Source organism: Ranitomeya imitator, chromosome 1, assembly GCF_032444005.1.
Source record: "Ranitomeya imitator isolate aRanImi1 chromosome 1, aRanImi1.pri, whole genome shotgun sequence".
In the NCBI taxonomy this organism is placed as follows: Eukaryota; Metazoa; Chordata; class Amphibia; order Anura; family Dendrobatidae; genus Ranitomeya; species Ranitomeya imitator.
Genome location: NC_091282.1, coordinates 743,858,446 through 743,881,192, shown reverse-complemented (window position 1 = coordinate 743,881,192; position 22,747 = coordinate 743,858,446). Strand labels below are relative to the sequence as shown.

The 22,747-nt window shown below is 45.0% G+C and overlaps 1 protein-coding gene across 2 annotated transcripts in view; it reads right to left on the bottom strand.

The window, feature by feature from the left end:
- The window catches only part of JAG2 (jagged canonical Notch ligand 2), a 70,541-nt gene that overhangs the window by 46,576 nt on the left and 1,218 nt on the right, over positions 1 to 22,747 (bottom strand). For both annotated transcript variants that reach the window (XM_069734100.1, XM_069734110.1), the window contains exon 2: positions 20,266 to 20,592. In XM_069734100.1, the coding sequence (XP_069590201.1) occupies positions 20,266 to 20,592 (327 nt within the window). The remainder of the gene's footprint in view (positions 1 to 20,265; positions 20,593 to 22,747) is intronic.

Genomic DNA, 22,747 nt, shown 5'->3' with positions numbered 1-22,747 from the left:
CTATAAAAGACAACCCCAAATTTTTTAGATCTGTTAGAAGATCTGTTAAACGGATGCGCTAACGCTGATGCCCAAAATCGCTTTTTTACTACAATCGAGCTAATGCATGGTACCATTGCGTTGGCATGCATTAGCAATAGAGGTCTATGCACAGCGAACGCGTCCGTTTGCTGTGCGTTAGACCCAACCTACCCGAAAACGCAGTAAACCGCGTTAGAGGGTGCGTCACAAAGCAACGCATCATCGCCAACACATGCCGATTTTGACATGTGTTAAGATTAATGATGAGCGAGTATACTAGACGCTCGGGTGGTCTCAGAGCACGCTCGGGTGGTCTCAGAGCACGCTCGGGTGGTCTCAGAGCACGCTCGGGTGGTCTCAGAGCACGCTCGGGTGGTCTCAGAGCACGCTCGGGTGGTCTCAGAGCACGCTCGGGTGGTCTCAGAGCACGCTCGGGTGGTCTCAGAGCACGCTCGGGTGGTCTCAGAGCACGCTCGGGTGGTCTCAGAGCACGCTCGGGTGGTCTCAGAGCACGCTCGGGTGGTCTCAGAGCACGCTCGGGTGGTCTCAGAGCACGCTCGGGTGGTCTCAGAGCACGCTCGGGTGGTCTCAGAGCACGCTCGGGTGGTCTCAGAGCACGCTCGGGTGGTCTCAGAGATTTTGTTTTCGTGGCCTCAGCTGCATGATTTACAGCTGCTGGACAGCCTGACTTCACGTGGGAATTCCCTGACAAGCAGGCATTCCTCTCATGTATTCAGCCTGTCTAGCAGCCGTAAGTAATGAGGCTGTGGCAACGAAAACTAAATATCCGAGCACTAAAATACTCGGAGACCACCCGAGTGTGCTTGGGAAAACCTGAGCAACGACTATACTCGCTCATCATTAGTTAGGATGCGTTGCGATAATGTAAATCTATGGGCGCGTTAAAGGATCCATTACATTGCGTTAGTGCCTCTGAGTAACGGATCCGTTAAACGGATCACCCTAACGCAATGTGAACCTAGCCTTACACTCCGCACAATTTCATTTACATACATGCTGCTAATAAATTAGAATCTGCATTAAAGCACGATGGGAGTGTAAAAGACAACTCGTTAACTCCCAGCACAGCGCATAAAGTGGGTATCGCCCACCCATCGGTAGCTGCAATTCTGCAGGTTGAGTCAATATTCATGAGAACACGCTGTAGCAATTCTAGGAGGTATTATCCGGAGAAGTGTTTTATTGTCACCGCTTGCTCGGCATGCATAAATATTTCACACATCTCCTAGGTTCATTAAGGTTACATCTTACAGCATTTTCAACATGTTCGAATAGCTCCAAGACAAATACGTCAAGTACGGGAGCTTGTTTGCCAATACATTAGAGAGCATTGCTCCCGAAAACTTAGCAGTGATAAATACAAATCCTGGAGGAGGCGTCTACTGAAAAGTCGGTCGCAAAAAAAAAAAAAAAAAAAAATTCAAATTAGCAAAACAGCCACACAAAGATAGGAATCTGTCTGCAGCCAGTCCATGACCGATGATCATAGACATCTGAAGGAGCCCATATGGTTATCCCAAACGAAGCTATGGGATAGGCTTAAAAATCCATAGTAATAAAAGCAGCACGTAACCCCATATCTGGGCACACGAGCATGCGGCTGGAGGTTACGAGCTGTCGGCATACAGGAGACAGCACGCAACAGACCACGCTCTACTGATTAGCACACATTTTCTTTCCACTTTCATAATTTCCTTGAATAATTTGGCTGCTTGTGGGAAAATAAAAAAGTAGTATTTTGTTATGACACAAAGAGGAAGAAATCCCGACATGACCTCTGAAATGCACTAGTGAACGTATTATGATTGGCTCACCTTCCTGACCTCGTATTAACTTGCCTTTGCAAAAATAGGGCCAGAGCCCTGGCACGCCACGACCGCTCCGAGGACTAGTTTAGCAATTTCTGAGCAAGAAACAACTTATCACTAACAAGGAACATGGAGGCATGCTGTAAATGACCATGGTGGACGGAGTAAATATGCATATGATAATCGGCATCATCACTCCGGACAAAAACTGACCAAGCTTAAAAGGATTTAACATGTGTCTGGTGACATTTAGATAAAGAATACAGGAGGATAAGTGAAAGGATCTGCGACCAGGTCCTATAAATAACTACGTCTTGGAGCGTGCAAGCCAGAGCGGCACCTATCCAAACCCAGGCCCATAAACACCAGCGAGCTGCAAAACACTTCTGTGCGCCTGGTTATATGGAGACCATTCCTGCGTCATGCAGCGGTCAGAAAAGATGGGAGAATGCGGCAGGCTTCAAAAACAAAGGGATCGTTCTTCAAGGCTACAAAAAAACAAGAAAGAAGAAAAATCGAGAAGGAAAATAATTGAATTCAAGACAAACGTCTACACTTTAATTTTAACCAAACACTCCAAAAAAAGTGGCGACTAACGCATGATATAGTTATAGCGGTCACGTGTTCAAACAACCAGAATTCTATATATTCATCATTTCCCAATCAGAAGAGAAAAAAAAAAAAAAAAAAAAAAAAACACAACATCACGGAGACAGTCTGGGATCCCAAGGGAAAAAAAAAAGAAAAAAAAAAAAAAAACCTTACATTGGTCTCATGTTACACTTTTCTTTTTTTTTTTTGCCATGAGGAGGAATTTGGCAATACGGTAAATAAATAATTAAAAATATACCGTAAGTCACCTCAGACTTTTGTCTGATACAAGACAGTCTTTTCTGAACTGGTACATGGGCAACGTCAAGGGTTAACTGTCCAAGTTAAAACCTAAGCCAGCCCCCTTGTCTTTCTATACATTAGCTTTGACAAAAGGTGTAAGGAGGCGGACGTAGATATTGAAAACCAGCAGTCAGCCAGCCCTCTTAATGGAGCCGTTCGCCATGATGGAACAGGAAAAGCGGTCGTGTTTCATACACAGAAGACCTGCCCGAGACCGATGCTTATAGCTAAAGATAGGGACACATTGCAGGGTCCAAGTATAAACCACACGTAAGAGTTTACACATTTAACACCAATTTTATCTGGAAATTTCCTTGACGATCTGATCTAGAAGTAAATGGCTTGGGAAACCATTACTTCGGAGTAGGGCTACTTTACATATACTGAGGTACCGTCCATTTTCCATTGAATTTGAGAAGGAAAAAAAAAAAAAAAATTGTTCTGGTCCTGAATGCTTGTTGTGTCGCCATTATGTTAGAAGAAAAAAAAAAATAGCTGCAACCAACATCAAATATGGCCACAATGTGAAGCTCAAGGTTCTTTCAATCAATGACATATGATGGGCTCATAGGGGCAGATGCTGTCTCTGAACTTCCCAGCAATTGATTTGCATCATGTTTAATAGCCCTGAAAATAGATCCAGGATGCCCGCAAGCAGTTTTGCATATGGACAATGGAGAAGAGCGACTGCACCAACAATATTCACTCTGTGTCCTATTCCTGGGACATGTCGGTACACAATGCAATAGTAATTCTTCCCCAGTCATTTGGGGCATTGACCAAAGACAGCAAGGGTCAGACACGGTGTAGCTGGGGCAGCTGTCAGGGGGCCTGGGACAGAAGCCAGCACATCATATCTGAAGCAGACACTGTAAATTATGAGAATGGAAGGTTTCTTGCAGCGGATCTGCTTCCCATCACTGCGTTGTGTGTAAAGCCTCACTGGTGATATTACCGTTCATCTTACACAGCACAGAGAAGTCTAACAATGACTTGCAAAGAAGAAAAGTCCACAGGGAAAGATTACGGAATACTGTCAGAAAGGCACTTCCATACAATGTATGATTTAAAGGGAACCTGTCACCCCCAAAATCGAAGGTGAGCTAAGCCCACCAGCATCAGGGGCTTATATACAGCATTCTGTAATGCTGTAGATAAGCCCCCGATGTATCCTGAAAGGTGAGAAAAAGAGGTTAGACTATACTCACCCAGGGGCGGTCCGGTCCGATGGGTGTCACAGGTCCGGTCCCTCCTATCTTCATCAGATGACGTCCTCTTCTTGTCTTCACGGTGCGGCTCCGGCGCAGGCGTACTTTGTCTGCCCTCGACTGGGCAGAGCAAAGTACTGCAGTGAGCAGGCGCTGGGAAAGGTCAGAGAGGCCCAACGCCTGCGCACTGCAGTACTTTGCTCTGCCCTCAACAGGACAAACAAAGTATGCCTGCGCCGGAGCCGCACCGTGAAGGACGCCAAGAAGAGGACATCATTTGATTAAGATAGGAGGCCCGGACCGCGATGCCCATCGGATCGGACCGCCCGCCCCTGGGTGAGTATAATCTAACATCTTTCAGGATACATCAGGGCTTATCTACAGCATTACAGAATGCTGTAGATAAGCCCCTGATGCTGGTGGGCTTGGCTTACCTTCGATTTTGGGGGGGGGGGGGGGACAGGTTCCCTTTAAGCTGGTCATTGAGGTTAGGCCTCACAGGGGGTACTGCAGGCTGTAGAAACAATCACTCAAGAAGAGAAACTTAATGACTTAAAATTAAGACTAAATGATCAAGTTGGATAACCTAGCAATAGATTTTTTTTGGTGCAGATTCCCTGATCACCGCACATCCAGTCCTTCGCTCGACCGTGGACAACAATTCCGGTGTCAGACGTGATTGCAGGCAACCAGCCCTCAACTCCCATGTAGAGACAGAAGGGAGCTGGCCTAACTATTGGAAGCGCTATTCACCAACTATAGGAATATTAGTTAATTATCTAACTTACTGTTAATCATCCTTGAAAAGGTATTTTAACATTAAAGAGATTGTTATTTGGCCACTGAAAAAAAATAAATAGCCCAGCGATGGGAGGAGCTATTAAAAAAAGCTGAACACAAATGGTAAGACGCATAAGCAACTTGGAAGTCATCCCAGCCAGTCTATGCAAAAATACCACTGACCTAATACAAGGACTACTGGAATAATTTCAAGAAGCTAAAAAGGAGTTGGAGCATGGGTGCAACTGATGAGATACAAAATTTAGGAGCATAATCATCATTGGAAATGTGAGGTTTCGAGACTAAACTTTGAAAGAATGAAAAGAAAAATGTCCCAGCTGCCGGGATTCAGAGCTGGGGAAACCACCTGGTCCCAATGATTAAAGTGCAGTGAATATTCATTAGCCGCTTCCTCCCCACCTGTCAGCTGAGCAGTGAGCAGCAAATGAATACTCTTTCACTTAAGCAGCCACACACATGGTTTCCCCAGCGCTGGATTCCTGCAGCAGCTGGGGAGATCTGTGTGTCCGGTGGAGGAGGAGGCAGCAGCAGGGGGCCAGAGGAGACAAGATCGCTGCATACCTGCCAGACTGTGCTGGATGCTGAAGCATAATGACCTGTGTGATGTCATGAAGAGGGCGGGCTGAAGCATCACATGGCAGCACAGAGCCCTCCCTCTTCTGATGTCATCACAGGTCCTTCAGACTCCCCACCAGAATCTGCAAGCTTCCTCTTATGACCAGAGCAGCACTCCAGTGTTATTTTCAATTCTGGAGTGGTGCTTTAAATAGAAGCCCTGTGCCCCCATTCTTATACTCGCCCTCAAGCGTCTTCATATAGTACTTTACAGACACCACACTGGTGCCGCAGCACCATCTTCTACCCATAGCCTCCAACATAATAACATACTATTATATATAATAACACCACATATAATAGTAATTTTACCATTTTTTTTTTCCCTATTTTCCACCTCTAAAACCTGGGTGCATCTTATAGTCCGAAAAATACGGTATTTGGTACTTTGAGCTTGTCAAGCTCAATTTTTGTGTTTTTTCTTTGTATAATGCATTCTATGCAGGCCGTGGTGTGGCCTCCCTCTCCTGAGCTGGAAATTGAATAAAAGGCTTCCCGAGACGGGTGTCCACTGGTTAACATGTGTTTTGCTAAAACACAACGGGGATCATAGCACAGCCACCATAGATCCCACGCCAATTGTAATAAATTCACCCTCCCAGCCCGTAAAAAAAAAAAAAAAATAAAAAAAAAAACCCACACTACAAATTATATCCAGATAACACTACCGTTCAAAAGTTTAGGGTCACTTAGAAATGTCCTTATTTTTGAAAGAAAAGCACACTTTTTTTTTCCAATGAAGCCAACATTAAATGATTCAGAAATACACTATACATTGTTAATGTGGTAAATGACTATTCCAACTGCAAACGTCTGGTTTGTTATGCAATATCTTCATAGGTATAGAGGCCCATTTCCAGCAACCATCACCCAAGTGTTCTTATGGTACTCGGTGTTTGGTAAATGCGTAAGAAGGCTCCTGGATGGTTAGAATACCCTTGAAAATCCTTGTGCAAGTATGTTAGCGCAGCTGAAAACAGTTTGGCTGATTAGAGAAGCTATAAACCGGACCTTCCTTTGAGCTAGTTGAGAATCTGGAGCATTACATTTCTTGGTTCCATTAAACCCTCAAAATGGCCAGAAAAAAATAACTTTCATGTGAAACTTGACAGTCTATTCTTGTTCTTAGAAATGAAGGCTATCCCATGCGAGAATTTGCCAAGAAACTGAAGATTTCCTACAATGGTGTGTACTACTCCCTTCAGAGGAGAGCACAAACAGGCTCTAATCAGAGTAGAAAGAAGTGGGAGGCCCCGCTGCACAACTGAGCAACAAGACCAGTACATTAGAGTCAGTAGTTTGCGAAATCGACGCCTCACAGGTCCTCAACTGGCAGCATCATTAAATAGTACACGCAAAACGCCTGTGTCAACGTCTACAGTGAAGAGGCGACTCTGGGATGCTGGCCTTCAGGGCAGAGTGGCAAAGAAAAAGCCATATATGAGACTGGCTAAAGGAAAAGATTAATATGGGCAAAAGAACACAGACATTGGACAGAGGAAGAGGTTATGGACAGACTAATCCAAGTTTGAGGTGTTTGGTCACACAAAAGGACATTTGTGAGACGCAGAACAACTGAAAAGATGCTGGAAGAGTGCCTGACGCATCTGTCGAGCATGGTGGAGGTAATGTGACGGTGTGGGGTTGCTTTGGTGCTGGTAAAGTGGGAGATTTGCACAAGGTAGAAGGGATATTGAATAAGGAAGGCGGTCACTCCATTTTGCAACGCCATGCCATACCCTGTGGATAGCTCTTGATTGGAGCCAATTTCATCCTACAACAGGACAATGACCCAAAGCACACCTCCAAATTATGCAAGAACTATTTAGGGAAGAAGCAGGCAGCTGGTATTCTATCTGTAATGGAGTGGCCAGCGCAGTCACCAGATCTCAACCCCATTGAGCTGTTGTGGGAGCAGATTGACCATATGGTATGCAAAAAGTGCCCATCAAGTCAAAACAACCTGTGGGAGGGGCTTCTGGAAGCATGGGGTGAAATTTCTCCAGATTACCTCAGCAAATTAACTGCTAGAATGCCAAAGGTCTGCAATGCTGTAATTGCTGCAAAGGGAGCATTCTTTGATGAAAGCAAAGTTTGAAGGAGAAATTATTTCAAATAAAAATCTTTTTTTTTTTTTTTTCGAACCTTGTCAATGTCTGGACTAGATTTTCAATTCATTTGGCAACTCATTTGATTAACAAAAGTATGAGTTTTCATGGAAAACAGAATTGTCTGAGTGACCCTAAACTTTCAAACGGTAGTGTATATCATGATATAACCGAATAGAAATTGTACATAATATTCGTCTCTATGGGCTTTCATATTTTTCCTCTCAATATTGGAAGTCACTACAAAAGTCGCTGCATTTCGGAATAGATCTGTAACGCACTGACTACTGTACAGGAAGTGCAGTCAGCAATGTCTAAAATGGGACTGTACATGTTGTATCCTTGAGAGCATGAGAAATGCCAGCACATGGGGTACGTTGGATAAACGCTGTACAAAATAAGACGGCACACGTTACTACACACAAGAAGACTCCGTTCAGTGTGATAGCAAATAGGCACTTCAAGTACGTTCAGAGGGTTGTTCCGATTAGATTCTGTGCCAAAATCAGAGTAGATTTCACATCAAAATCCAGGTGAGTAACAAGTTACCAAAAATTGCTTCAATAAGGGACTTGCCGGTCAAAATGTTACAGCTGAAAATCGTGGCACAGAATGGGACATTGTTGCTTTGACCATCGGCAGTTTAAAGGGAGTCTGTCAGCTGAGAATGACTGTTCAAACCAAGTACAGGCGCTCGGTGCATCATGGTGGGGCTAAATGTTTAAAAATACACCTCATCTATCTTTTCCTTTTTTGGCTCTATGAAGCCAGAGCTGTTAATCACAGAAGAGGGAGATGGAGGGAAAACAAGCTGGTGGGAAGGTGTATGCAAGTCACTGGCCACGCCGTGAAGCACCGAGCGGAGGGACCTTGTTTGGACAGTCATTCTGTGCTGACAGAGTCCCTTTAAAATGAAAATCTATAGCAGAAACCCAAAAGTTCTACAACTAATTGCTTGTTGGCCTCCAAGTGATCACGAGAAAAACAAAAAAACAAAACAATGGGCTACTGCACAGACCTTTGAAGTTGTAGTATGTTTGTCTAGCAGGACTCAGTCTCATGATCAATGGGGATCCTAACAAGCAGGAAAATGATGCAATCAATAATTAGGAAGAATAGATCGCCAAGTCCAGCTTCATACGCTCATCATTCATGGACGCATTTTGCACTAGCGAAGGAGGATCGAGCTCAGGTCAGGAGACCTGTGGCCTGTACGAACTTGGGATGCATATAAACAGCCAAGGGTATGATTTTTTTCCCCACGTGGGTGAACCCAAGTTTGAGGCTATGTGCACATGTTGCGGATTGGTGTGCGTATTTTTCCGCACTTTTTGCAAAATCCGCAGGTAAACCGCACTGCAGATTACCCGCGGATTTACTGTAGTTTTTGGAGCGGATTCCACCTGCGGATTCCTATTGAGAAGCAGGTGTAAACTGCTGCGGAATCTGCATAAAATTGACATGCTGCGGAAAAACACCGCTGTCTTTCCGCTCGTTTTTTTCCCCGCAGCATGTGCACTGCGGATTTTGTTTTCCATACGTTTACATGGTACTGTACAACGCATGGAAAATAGCTGCAGATCCACAGCGTCAAATCTGCTACGTTTGTTTTATAAACTCCATTCAATAATGCAGAAACCACTAGTTGTTTTACAAGCAAAACCGCTGGTGAAAACACTTCAGCATCTTTTTTTGCCTTCCAGTTGACTTCTATTCTAAAAGTTAAAAGTGTCTCACATAAAAGTACAATTTAAAGTTTTTCAGGCCAGATATTAGTTAGTATATGCTTATGATAAGTAGGATTTTTCAGAAGAGCACATACTATCAAGCGAGAGGGGTGGGGGGAGGAATTACAGGCTATTCGCATAATCTTTATAGACGTACCAAATAACACATGTAAGAAAATCCACCACATGCTCATTCATACAGAGACGCAGAGCAAAATATTAAAAAGCAACAAGTTAATCTTGCAAGGTCCATTGAATTTGAATGATCTTTTTTAAGCAAACTGCATCCTACTTGCCAGCAGAGCTCCCATCCTGTGGCCATGGAATACTATCCTGGCCGCTGGACCAGGATACTGTGCAGATTTACATAGAATCCATTATTAGGTTACGGGGGAAAAAAAAAAAAAAAAAAAAAAAAAAGGGAAAATTTGCTACAAATGTACATCGATTTTTTTGCTTTAAACAAGACATTTCTGTGCTATTTGTGTCACTTTGAAAATGTCACGTTAAAATTTTTTTTAGCAACAAGACGACCATTTTTGACTTTGCGCACGGCTCAGAAATTTTGCAAACAGTTTTGACAAACGTGACCAAGACCCTGTGTTGTAGGTGACTTAAGAATGCAGTGGTATCAAGTAGTAGCTTAAAGTTACCAAATAATATATAGAATTTTTAATAATGTTCAGCAGCCAATGCACCTAAAAACAGACCTACATTTCTACTGAAAGCACCAATGTACAGTATAATGTACATGCCACCATTGGCCATCAAGTTCATACAGAGTGGTAGCAATTGATGTTGCATGACTTTCTAAAGTGTATGGGGGGCTCGCAACTTCCACTGACCGATGAAGTCGGGGGGAAAGATTGAACACACCCAAACACTTGGACACCCTGAGCTGACCGGTGTATATGAAGGGGGGGGGGAGGGGGGGTGGTCAGAAAAGATGGCTGACAGCTGAATGAGCGTCCCTCAGCCATCTAATGGTGTACGGGAGGCCTTAAACTTGCACAACACATTGACACCATCAACCACAGAAAATCTATCCTCTATGAGAAAATGCTTGGTTGCCATGGGCAACATCTCCGCGTTATAAACTGCCGCCTGTAAGATTGGTCAAAAGGTAGTGGGCTAGACAGGTCGTGAGTACGCATAGAACAAGGGGTCAAAGCAAGGAGCCACTTGTTTCGCTAACAATGATATTAGCACCGCATTTTGTTTGGAAAAATAAAAAAATTTATGTAAAAAGGTCCGTTGCAGCCAGACACAAGGTTACTGCTACCTTACACAAAATGGCCGTCTCTATATATCCGTCCCTGTATATACATCCCAGAGAAGCAGGAAGGGAGCCATAAAATCAAAAACACATGTAATATACAAGAGCAAAACATAACGATCCCCCGCTGTAATGTATTTACAGCATAATCTGGACATCAATTCAATCTTTTAAGCATTAGGGTTTTTAACACTGGCACCTACTCAGTTGCCTAGCAACCCTTCAATCTAATCAGTCCGGAAGTAACCTGGAGGATTTGGCACTCCCTCTTCTCCAAAAATCAATATATGTGACAAGCCTTCAAGCACAAAGGCCTGTGGTGGTTGTATGTGGAGACTTCTATAAAACATGTGCCTTGCCTCTGAAAAAGACTGACATTTCATTTATAAAATGAAGGCAGTGTTCCCACTTTGCGTCAACAGTGAAGGTCTTTCTACAGGCGTACAATACGCAATAGTAACCTACTCTGATTATCGCATTCCTCACCTCCTTTTATGCCTTTTTGGTGCAGATATGACGCATATTACGATAGATAGAGATAGATATATATATATATACACACATACACATACATACTAGCTATTGAACCCGTTCTACGCCCGGGTGGCGAGCAACTATATTGGTATATGGTCTCCATCCTGGTATGTGCTGCTCCATCCTGCGTCCCCATCCTGTCATGAGCTGCTCCATCCTGCGTCCCCATCCTGTCATGAGCTGCTCCTTCCTGTCATGAGCTGCACCCATCCTGCACCCCCATTCTGACATGTGCTGCTCCCATCCTGCACCCCCATTCTGACATGTGCTGCTCCCATCCTGCGCCACCATTCTTTAATTTGCTTCTCCCATCCATATGCCCCATAAGCTGTTCCATTATGGTTGATGGCCCCCATAAGATGCTCCATAGTGTATGCCCCCCCCGTACACTGCTCCATAAAGGTTTATGGCCCCCATAAGATGCTCCAGTGTGTATGCCCCCGTACACTGCTCCATAAAGGTTTATGGCCCCCATAAGACGCTCCAGTGTGTATGCCCCCGTACACTGCTCCATAAAGGTTTATGGCCCCCATAAGATGCTCCATAATATATGCCCCCGTACACTGCTCCATTATGGTTGATGGCCCCATAAGACGCTCCACTGTATTATATGCCCCCCATAAGATGCTCCACTGTATTATATGCCCCCCATAAGATGCTCCATTGTATTATATGCCCCCATAAGATGCTCCATTATGGTTGATAGCCCCATAAGATGCTCCATAATATATGCCCCGTATGCTGCTGCGCGCTATATACTCCCCCATCGTCGCTGGGCACCGAGTGCTGGGGGGCCTGAGCAGGCGGGGACACCGGCGTGCTGTGGGGGTCAGGTGCCGGAGTCACCGCTAGCTCAGGCCCCCCAGCACTTGCTATACTCACCTGTCTGTCCCGTTCCACCGCTGCGCGCCGCCATCTTCCGGCTCCTCTGGCTGTGACTGTTCAGTCAGAGGGCGGCGCCAGCGCGCATCATCGCGCCCTCTGAACTGTGAACGTCACAGCAGTGGACCCGAGAGACGGAGCCGCACGCAGCGCTGGAACGGGGGACAGGTGAATATAATACCCTCCTGGCGGTCCCTGACTCTCCGGTGGAGATCGCGGTGTGCGTTCAGTGTTTACGCATACCACGATCTCCTGGGAGCGTCACTCTGAGGCCCAGACTGCGCCGGCGCTTGCGCAGTCTATAAAGGCTTCGGACAGAGTGACACTCCCAGCGTAATATTATAGATATTCTATGTGCAGCAGCTGCTTCACTGGCAGGGGGTGGAGGGAGATAGGTGCTCTTCCATTTTCGTGAAGTAGTCAAATAAACCGTCAACAGTGCGCACGCGCCAGGCACAGTTGTGGCATGCGCTGACTGAGGCACCATTTTATGACTAAAATCAAATGCTGGCGGGAATAAAGTTAATTTTCTCCCCACTGCATTCGGCTGTGTGCAGGCATCAGGCAGCATAAAAATGGTATTAACCTGCAGATTAACCGCATATCTGCATGTTACCAGAGCCATTTCTGGTGACAGTTTCCCCTTTAACTTAGCCCCCCCCCCAAAAAAAAAAATGCTCACCACCCAGATATAGAACGGGTTCAATGCATAGTGCTGCATAAACCTGCATAATCCCTGTTCGTGCAGAAAAGTTGGGATTCTGCATTTAATCAAGTTCTCCAAAAAAATCTGTAAAAAAAAAAAAAAAAAAAAAAAATCCCCCATTGCAATACTCTTTGCCAGTTTTCATGAAATCGCATCCATTTTGCTTTATCTGTTAAAAGCAGATAACCTCCAAAAAGAAAAAAAAAAAGTTTACGCTACGTAGAACATGTTCTAAATAAATCATTGAGCTAGCTCATTAAATGGATATAAAACCTTTACTTTTCGTTTGCAAAAATCTATGTTTCAGTATTAATATTTACAGCAACAGAAGCACTAAATATTACGATGCACATTTTGCATTTTTTTGGTATGATATGTATTGTACACATTTAATTTATTTATTTTTTTTGAGACAAGAGAAGACTACAAACTTATGAAGGAGTGGGCAGTTAGACAGCAGATTTGGCAGCACATGCAGCAGAGGCTGCCACTAACATTATAAGGTATATGTATGTGAGCAATGCGTTTAAAAAAAAAAAAACACAACACACACCGTAAAACGGGTATCAGTTAATGGACCAATTGCTAGGTGGACCCAAACCAAGATGTAAGAAAATAAAATAGAATGAAAAATAAAAAAAAAATTAATACACACCTCTAGCAAGACTATTCTAGTACTACTATAATAAAAATGCCATTTAAATGAACCGGAATCCTCCATAGTGGGTCGCAGATGGCGGCTACTTGAAAAAAATAAATATATTAAAAAAAAAAAAAAATTCATAAGTGACAGATTCAGTCTTCCCCAGAGGATAGAAAGAAAAATGTGAAGGAGAAAAGCTAAAAGAAAAAAATATTGATTTTGCATTTATCATTGTAAAGTGGTGTGGGGGAAGGGTGCCGATCATTGAACTTTGTTTATAAAACTCTGTACGAATCTTATCCCAGGTGAAACTTGAACAGGTGTTTCGTTTCTGAAGCGTCTGTCCACAGGGCATAAGAATTGGTGACTTACAGCCTTGTTGCTAAGGAACAGCGTGCTGGTCTTTAAGCTGTGAATCGAGTATGACAGAGTGACACTTAGCCTTGAAATCCTGTTCCTCAGCTATGGAACAGAAGATTATTATTATTTTCTTTCTTGGGAAGTCATTATGGAAAGCCACACTGACTAATAAAAGACTTAGAAAAACAGATTATGGTGGTAGCAGAGGCAACATTCGCACCCAGACTTCGGCGGCCTGAAAGCCCCTATGTGCCACACGAGTTACCAGTATTATTAGATGTATGGTAAGTAGGGGCCCTTCACAGGTTTCACATTCGGGTCCAGAAGCTTTACATGGCACCCTCACAGTGGCCCTAGAAATAAGGTCCATCTCCAGTATATCTAAGACCGTGATTTACAGATGAGTTTAGATCAGGAGACCCTCAACAAATCGGGTTCAGAGTTTGGGCCAGTCCCAGACATACCTAGGCAGACCATGAAAGCGGCCTGATCCCTCTAGATAAAGTCTTCCGCAGATATAGAAGCCATTTAGGGATCAGTAATTGCATTTCAGAAATGGGGCAAAACGAGAAATTATGTGCCATGTACTAGGCTACATCACAGGGGGATGGGGTGTGTCGTCTTGCCATTTGCGAAGTCCAACAAGGATAAAAACACCAAAATCACAACATGACCCCATCCACTTATACTATGCTCCTCTTTTATCACCCGATCTGTGCTGCAGACAAAGTCAAATAGTAGCCCAAATTCCAGACACCCAAAAGGGGAGGCGTAAAAACAAAAATTCGCCAAAGTCTGCAGTGGGAACTCAACCACAGGCCACCTTCATATGTCCCGTCTGTCACTGTCTGCATGTGAACAGCCATTTCTGGACTGGCTGTAGGTTCGACAGCCTCGTATACCTAGAAGGCTGCAGAGTTTGGATCAAGAGACTCACGTCTGGTTAGAAGTCACACGGACATGCGAGTGCTCTTGTAGGCCACATATCCGACAACAGACTGGAGATAACCATTGACTGGTTCCAAGGGCAACCAGCAACATTTTGAAACCGACTATGAGTGGAAGAGACAACCAGATAACACACAAGATTTTAGTACAATTTAAAAAGGTAACATACACACACTTCTACAGTTGAAGGGTTTTGCTTTTCACATGCTTGTGAATAGTAGAACGTTTACAGATAACAGAAGCCAACAAAGAAAACAATAGTGATACTTCCTGCCATCACCAGTAAGATCTACCTTCCAGGCTGTATATATAATTATGTGTTAAACTGCATATAATGCTGGTATATTATTACAGGTGCTACGCTACAACATAGGCCAGTACACTTTATACACCAAGCCAACAGGACCATAGATGGAACAGCAGCTGAATTGTGGTCCGACCAATGGCGACCATTCATAAAACCATAAATCACATCCACAGTTGTTTTTGTAAAATGTATGTATATTCATGACAACGTCTGGAAGACAAGCACTAGCGATTATCTATTCAGTGTCATCAACACGGCAGGAATGCAAAAATAGAAGAAGATGTGAAGGTTAAGGCTTAAGTAGGTCCTCAAAAAAAAAAAAAAAAAAAAGTAATAAAATTGGAGGGTTGTTTCCTCTGCTTTATACCTCTATTGGGGTGCATGCAAACATGGCTATTACGTTGCAAAAGCAATCCAACCCCACATGGAAACAGCTCCTTATAGAGTCCCAAGCAAGGATGCCAAAACCTCTAGAACAGTGTTCCCCAACTCTGGTCCTCAAGAGCATTACCTTCACAAGTACCTGGGCAATACTAAGGAAATCCTGAAAACATGACCTGTTGGTGGTTCTTGAGGACTGGAGTTGGGGAACACTGATCTAGAAGGAAGCTATAGGAGACAGGAGCGTTTTACATTGTGCTCATACCAATTAATGGACGACTATTAAACTTGAGAAAAAATATATGCAGGATCCTGGTCAAGCAGCCATGGCGGGAGCAGCAGAGATCTGCAAACTCGTTACTACCCGTCAGCATCCTCGATACCTCTTCTGATATGTTGTGCAGGGGCCTACTAGACTTTTTTTTTTGCATTGTGTTGCAACGTCATGACATCACAAGGCCTACTAATTACAGAAGAGGCGCAGAGAATACCAGCAAGTAGGAGGAAGCTCTGTGCTCTGGTCCAGCGCCAACATGACTCTTAGAGATGAGCAAAACTACTCACAAAACCTAACGATGTAAAAGTTGGCTGGCCAGGGTCCTCCAAAAAGCTGCTTTCTACATCCACTAAGCAAATGGCCCATGCCCACATTCAAGTCCAACCCCTTTAATTGGGGCTGTCTGAATTTATCAAGGAGAAAAAAAAAGCCATTTTGATCACCTTGGACAATAATGCATTTGCAAAGTTTTGTCGGTATTTTCTTTCACAGCTGAAATCCCAATTCTGCAAGCTTCCAAAGTATTTTCTAGCATTCCCTGCTAGCTCAGTGTCTGCACAGTAGGGTTATAAAAGTAAATAAAAAAATATATTTAAACCAGGCTCTAATCGATTAGAATGTGATGTGTCTAAATAATCCAGTGCCTTTACAAAACTACCAATTATAAACGCACGGAACAATAACTAAAATGTTCGTCGCACAGAAATCCTGGTGATGAAAGACAAGAGGAGCATATATCCTGTGTCTCCCCAGCCCAAAAACGGCTGATAAAAGGGAACATAAAATTAAAATACCATCCAATTAGCTTACTTTCGGAAGCTTTATCTCACTGCGGAGATGACAGACGGCGGGCAGGTTAATCCACCAATCCCATTTTCTCCAACTCAGACAAGTCAATTACCGGAACCTATGAACATTTCAAGAATTTGTGCCGAAGACAATGGATGGGCGTATGGCTCCAATTGGGATTTTACTGCAATATGCACAACGTTGCTTTGCCCACAAAGTCGCAGTTTAATTGCAATGAATGAATTCACCCTTAGGAAAAGCCAATATTTCGAGTGCTAAACTTCACGGACCAGTGATGTCTGCAAATTATGGACATTACTGCCTCGGTGCTGTCCACATAGGGCCAGACTTGTGCATACTTCAATTCTCTACCACCTGGATCTGAGGTCCTTACTGAAAAATGGCCCATGTGCACTTACACAAGGACCAATGTCGGCACGGAGTGCTAGTCGCTTGCACACATGAATAACACACGGACCAAAAAGCTGTGTCTGGACTTAGCTGTATAATAGTCATCATAAAGTATGACATACCAGTGATGCCCAATATCTGTTTGCCCCTCTATTTATCCCCAAATATGATGGCATTGGCAACAGTAACTCTGAACAAACCCTCCAATGCAGCCGCGAACACAAAGTAAAAGTCAGATTGTAAAAATCCCACCGCGCCAGCTGACATCACACCCCTTCGCCATTGTTGGCCAGTCTTTACACGTTTACCATGAAGTCATTGTATAATAAGTGAGAGAAATACATCATCCTTCCCGGAACCCTTAAAATTCCCCTAAATTCAGATCACCATTTAGCTCAGACTTATAAATATGTATTGCAATCTTAAGGCATGCTGAGACTAGTGGTTCAGCAACAGCTGCAGGGCCCACAAGTGGTCCAAGCTTGTTTCAATCACAAGAATCCAAGTGGCAATGTTTACAGAACAAGCAGTGTTCCATGTACCATTTGGTTGGAATCTTGGTCCGGAAAGGGCAATGGGGGCTTCAGCGCTAAAAGAACAAAAACAATGTGCATCGTCTCAAATGTGACAACAGGGGCTTTAGTGTCGAAAACCCGGGCCGAGAAGCAGGAATCAAACGCTGGCCAAAGCGGCACAAGAAGTTTTTTGGGGGGGTTCCAAAGGAGGATATGCTTTGTGTTCTGGAGAGACCTTAGATCATAAGTGTATTTTCATGGAAATTGAGACAACAAATTGAATGTTCAGGAAATTTCCTCAACTTCATCGTCATCCAATAAGCAACTGCCAAACAATGTGTTAATGAGATAGGATCTGCGCCCTTCCACAGAAACAGCGCCATTCTCATCTATAGGTAGTGTCTGGTATTGCAACACTCAGCTGCAATACTAAATGCCATCTATACATAACATTGCCACCCTTTCTGGAAAGTGAAGATTCTCCCCCCCCCCCCCCCTCTTTAATTTCCCTTTCATGCAACCCCTTTAAGGCTATGTGCACACGTTGCGGATTAGGCTTAGGAATTTCTGGTCCAGATTCTGCCTCTCCTGGCAGAAAACGCACCTGCGGATTTGTCGCGTTTTTTGTGCGATTCCGCTGCGGTTTTCTTGCGGATTTGCTGGGTTTTTTACCCCTGCGGTTTTCTATAATGGAATGGGTACAAAAACACTGCAGATTCACAAAAAAGAAGTGACATGCTACTTTTAAACCACAGCGGATTTTCCGCAAAGTGTACACAGCATTTTTTTTCTCATTGATTTACATTGTACTGTAAATCATTTGCAGATCTGCAGCGTTTCTGCGCCTCAAAAAATGCTGCAGATCCGCAGAGAATCCGCAACGTGTGCACATACCCTAAATGGTGAAAGATCTAAAACGCCATGTGTCTAAATTGCAGAATGGCTCCACAGCGGTCAGTGCGCACACGTACATGGCGTTACGGGAAACGAAGGCATTTTATCAACACTTGAGAGATAAATTTAGAGCGGTGAATTTTTTGTAAAGGGGTCCGGAGACTGCATGTGATTGGAAGCGGAGCACACCTGTCCCCGTCAAAGAGGAAAGGGTTTGTGTGTGTGTGCAAAGGGGGGCAGCTTGAGAGGGACTGGAGGGAGGGGTAATCAGGGGTCCGTTATACGAGTCCCTGGTGAAACCCGTGTGTTTAATGCACTTCAATCTCCCTCAGAGCCAGCACTACTGATACGCCTCAGACTCGCACTTGGATTGGGTTTCTAAAAGCTAGAGGAGAACAGGAGACCGGTCATCTCCACGGAAAATAACGGGCCGATGACCGCAAGAAATGCAGGTCTGACCCAATAAAGAGAAATATTTATTATTATTTATCCTCTAGTTAAATATTTTCTTTTTTTGCAGGGGTGTGTGTATATATTCACATTTTTTTGCAGGATGTAGGTCTGTAACATGACCTGCTCACTGTAGGGACTATGATATCAGGCTACAGCCGTGTTTAACCGTACATGTCATGTATTCGTGCCGCAATCCACCCATCCTCCCATTTTTTTTTCTCTCAGAGCCTCACGCTGGCACAGAGCCAACTGCGCAACACACCCCCAAGGTGACAATGCGTTCCCCGGAGGAGTCTCCAGCCCCGAGCCAGCCTTTCCCCAGCAGCGTGCTCTCAGCCGGCCTGCAATATAACATTTGCCAGGTAAACACATTCGTCCCACTGTACAGTTACCAGCGCAGCGTGGCCTCACCCCATTACATTCCCTGTGCACCAGCAACAACAACATAAGCTACTCACAGCCTATATGGACAGGACGGCTATGCAAAGAAATGGCCCTGGTAAAGTGCACAAAGCAAAGTTTGGCAGACGGAGCGTTTGCCTTTTGGAACAACTCATGGCATTAGCTTTCTGCCTTCACATGTGTAGCGGCACAATATGCCAAACAGGATTTATTTCAATCATCTGCACATTGACAATATGTTTTATGCTTGCAGTTTTTTTTTTTTTATTTTATAAAATCGGTGTTAAGTCACGAAAACCTGAATCAAAATCCTCATGCGGATTTTCCATCCATACGTTATGAAAACCCAGGGAGGTTTGCCATGAAAAATAATACCGTACTTTTGCAACCAGAAAAAAAAAAAAAAATCCAGAATTTACAGGTCGGCCCTTATATAATTACAAGCACGCAAGATGGTATGAACGCAATCACAAAAATCATGAAAGTAACAGTGGGAAGAGCAATGACCAGGGCTATGGTCACTGGCCGCATAGCCCACACGATAGATAGATAGATAATCTCTTGGATACAACACTCTCCGCTAGTGGTAACCTTGACTAACAGTCTCCGCTCACTGCTGCACCCTGTGCAAATCCATATAATCTACAAACCGGTGTTACAACAAGACACCCAGGTGGCTTTGGTATCCATGCAAACTCAGGTGAATTGCATGTACAATTTCCTTCTGAGTGCAAATCATCTCCTAGTGTCAGCCAGTCTGCCTGCCAGTCAACAAAAGGGGCAGAAAAAATAAATAAAATATATTTTTTATTTTTTTTCTCTATTCTAGTACATACTACAGTATAAAGCCTGCAATGGCAGAAGTTCTACTACTACTACTACTACTACTACTACGACACAAGACAACGATAAGAAAAAACAGCATCCAACGGCGAAAAAAGTAACATTTGCAATAATGGCTGGGACAGTTATCAGCAATTACACGTGAACTATAGAAGCAGCACCAGCAGATATACAGTTAATACCTGGTGCCCAAACACCTTCATAAGCAAAAGCATCCACAAAGAGACAAGAAATATTTTAGGAATAGTAATCCCTATACCGCAACGTCACCAGCGCCAATGAGAACTGGTTAAGAAGGAAATGGCGACACCACTGGAGCAACGGCTATACTGCCCTCTATGGGAAGGAGCTTAGTGCAGCAAAAAAAATAAAATCACACAGTAGGGCAACCCAAAAATATTAATAAGATAAAAATGTACAAAATATTAGAAAGTTACGTACCGGCCAGGCAAACTGAAAAGGGATTACAATCCTGCCATTCTCTCCGGCGGCGGTTTTACCCTGCAGACTCAATTTGTTGTTGATGTATATAGTATTCCCACCAAGCACCGCTGTGTGTCCGGAGCCGTAGTTGCACGGCCCAGTCGGAGTGATCTTGGCCTGAAACTCCTTGAGGCACACTCGGAGATAGGTGTCACACTCATCCTTGCTGCAGTCCTGGTTCTGGGAGCCCTTCACATCATCGCAGCATTCCCCGTTCAACAATTCTCCATTGACATTCTTCAGCGAGTTCAGCTGCAGCTCGAAATAACCCGTGGACTGGGAAGCCTAAATATAACACATCAAACGGAGGGAGACATCACTATGGTGCCCTGCTGGTGGGGAAGGGAAAGAAGGAGAGGTGGAGGGTCTATGGGGGTGGACATGTTACCCTTATGGGACACAACAAATTCAGATTAATAGCCGCTGCTCATAAAATGTATTGATTGCATGAAGGTAATGCAAGCAGGGACCCGAGCGCACCCGCATCGATCCACGAGAGGGATCGCTGACAGCAGGAAAGGGTGCACAGAGCTCGGATGCAATAATACACGTCCTACTGAATGTATACAGCATCTGCAATGTACCGCTGCCTCCACCGTACTCAAACTTTACACATCCGTCCTATACCGCAGCATTATAGACACTTACTACAGTCCAGGCTGATCTGCAGCCTATTATGCTCCATAGGGATCCAGAAATATTATATCTGTTAAGGTATATAGGAGTCATGAATTATATAAGGGTCACAGTCCTAGATCGTAAGCAAGACGCTATGATCCTACTCTTTATACGGCAGATATTAAGCTATTACATACAGAGAAATATCCATCTGGCCAACGTCAAGTATATACTGATAATTGCCCCACACCAGGACATTACAGTACAGCCTGACCTGCTATTATACTCCACAACGACTATACAGATACAATGATCAGTGATTTATACACCAGAGGATTATAGACACTTATTACAGGACAGGGAGACCGGGTCTCCCATTATACAGTTATTACATACAGAGAAATATCTGTCCAGGTTATACCGGAGGTCCAGTAGAATAATCCCCGATAATTATACACCGATTAGTCCTAGATTGGAATCACGACCTGCAGGCTGGAACGCCAGACTGGGGGGTCCTACAACATTTATTGCATAACAGATAAAACATCCATCTGAGTAAACATTGGGGGGTCCAGAGCAATCATTTCCACCGATTACAGTCTTTATATCACAATCTACATTGTAACCGAACACTAGGGAGGAATTGCACCAATGCAAGAGCAGAATCTGAGGGGATAGTGGGGGCTACACTGGGATGCAGGATCCAGGGGCAGTGGGGGGCTACACTGGGATGCAGGATCTAGGGGCAGTGGGGGGCTACACTAGGATGCAGGATCTAGGGGCAGTGGGGGCTACACTGGGATGCAGGACCCAGGGGCAGTGGAGGCTACACTGGGATGCAGGACCCAGGGGCAGTGGAGGCTACACTGGGATGCAGGACCCAGGGGCAGTGGGGGTCCAAGGGGGCTACACTAGGATGCAGGACCCTGGGGCAGTGGGGGCTACACTAGGATGCAGGACCCAGGGGCAGTGGGGGCTACACTAGGATGCAGGACCCAGGGGCAGTGGGGGCTACACTAGGATGCAGGACCCAGGGGCAGTGGGGGCTACACTAGGATGCAGGACCCAGGGGCGGTGGGGGCTACACTAGGATGCAGGATCTAGGGGCAGTGGGGGGGCTACACTAGGATGCAGGACCATGGGGCAGTGGGGGCTACACTAGGATGCAGGACCATGGGGCAGTGGGGGCTACACTAGGATGCAGGGCCCAGGGGCAGTGGGGGCTACACTAGGATGCAGGACCCAGGGGCAGTGGGGGCTACACTAGGATGCAGGATCTAGGGGCAGTGGGGGGCTACACTAGGATGCAGGACCATGGGGCAGTGGGGGCTACACTAGGATGCAGGGCCCAGGGGCAGTGGGGGCTACACTAGGATGCAGGACCCAGGGGCAGTGGGGGCTACACTAGGATGCAGGATCTAGGGGCAGTGGGGGGCTACACTAGGATGCAGGACCCAGGGGCAGTGGGGGCTACACTAGGATGCAGGACCATGGGGCAGTGGGGGCTACACTAGGATGCAGGACCATGGGGCAGTGGGGGCTACACTAGGATGCAGGACCATGGGGCAGTGGGGGCTACACTAGGATGCAGGACCATGGGGCAGTGGGGGCTACACTAGGATACAGGATCCAGGGGCAGAGGGGGCTACACTAGGATGCAGGATCCAGGGACAGAGGGGGCTACACTAGGATGCAGGATCCAGGGACAGTGGGGGTCCAAGGGGGCTACACTAGGATGCAGGATCCAGGGACAGTGGGGGGCTACACTAGGATGCAGGACCATGGGGCAGTGGGGGCTACACTAGGATGCAGGACCATGGGG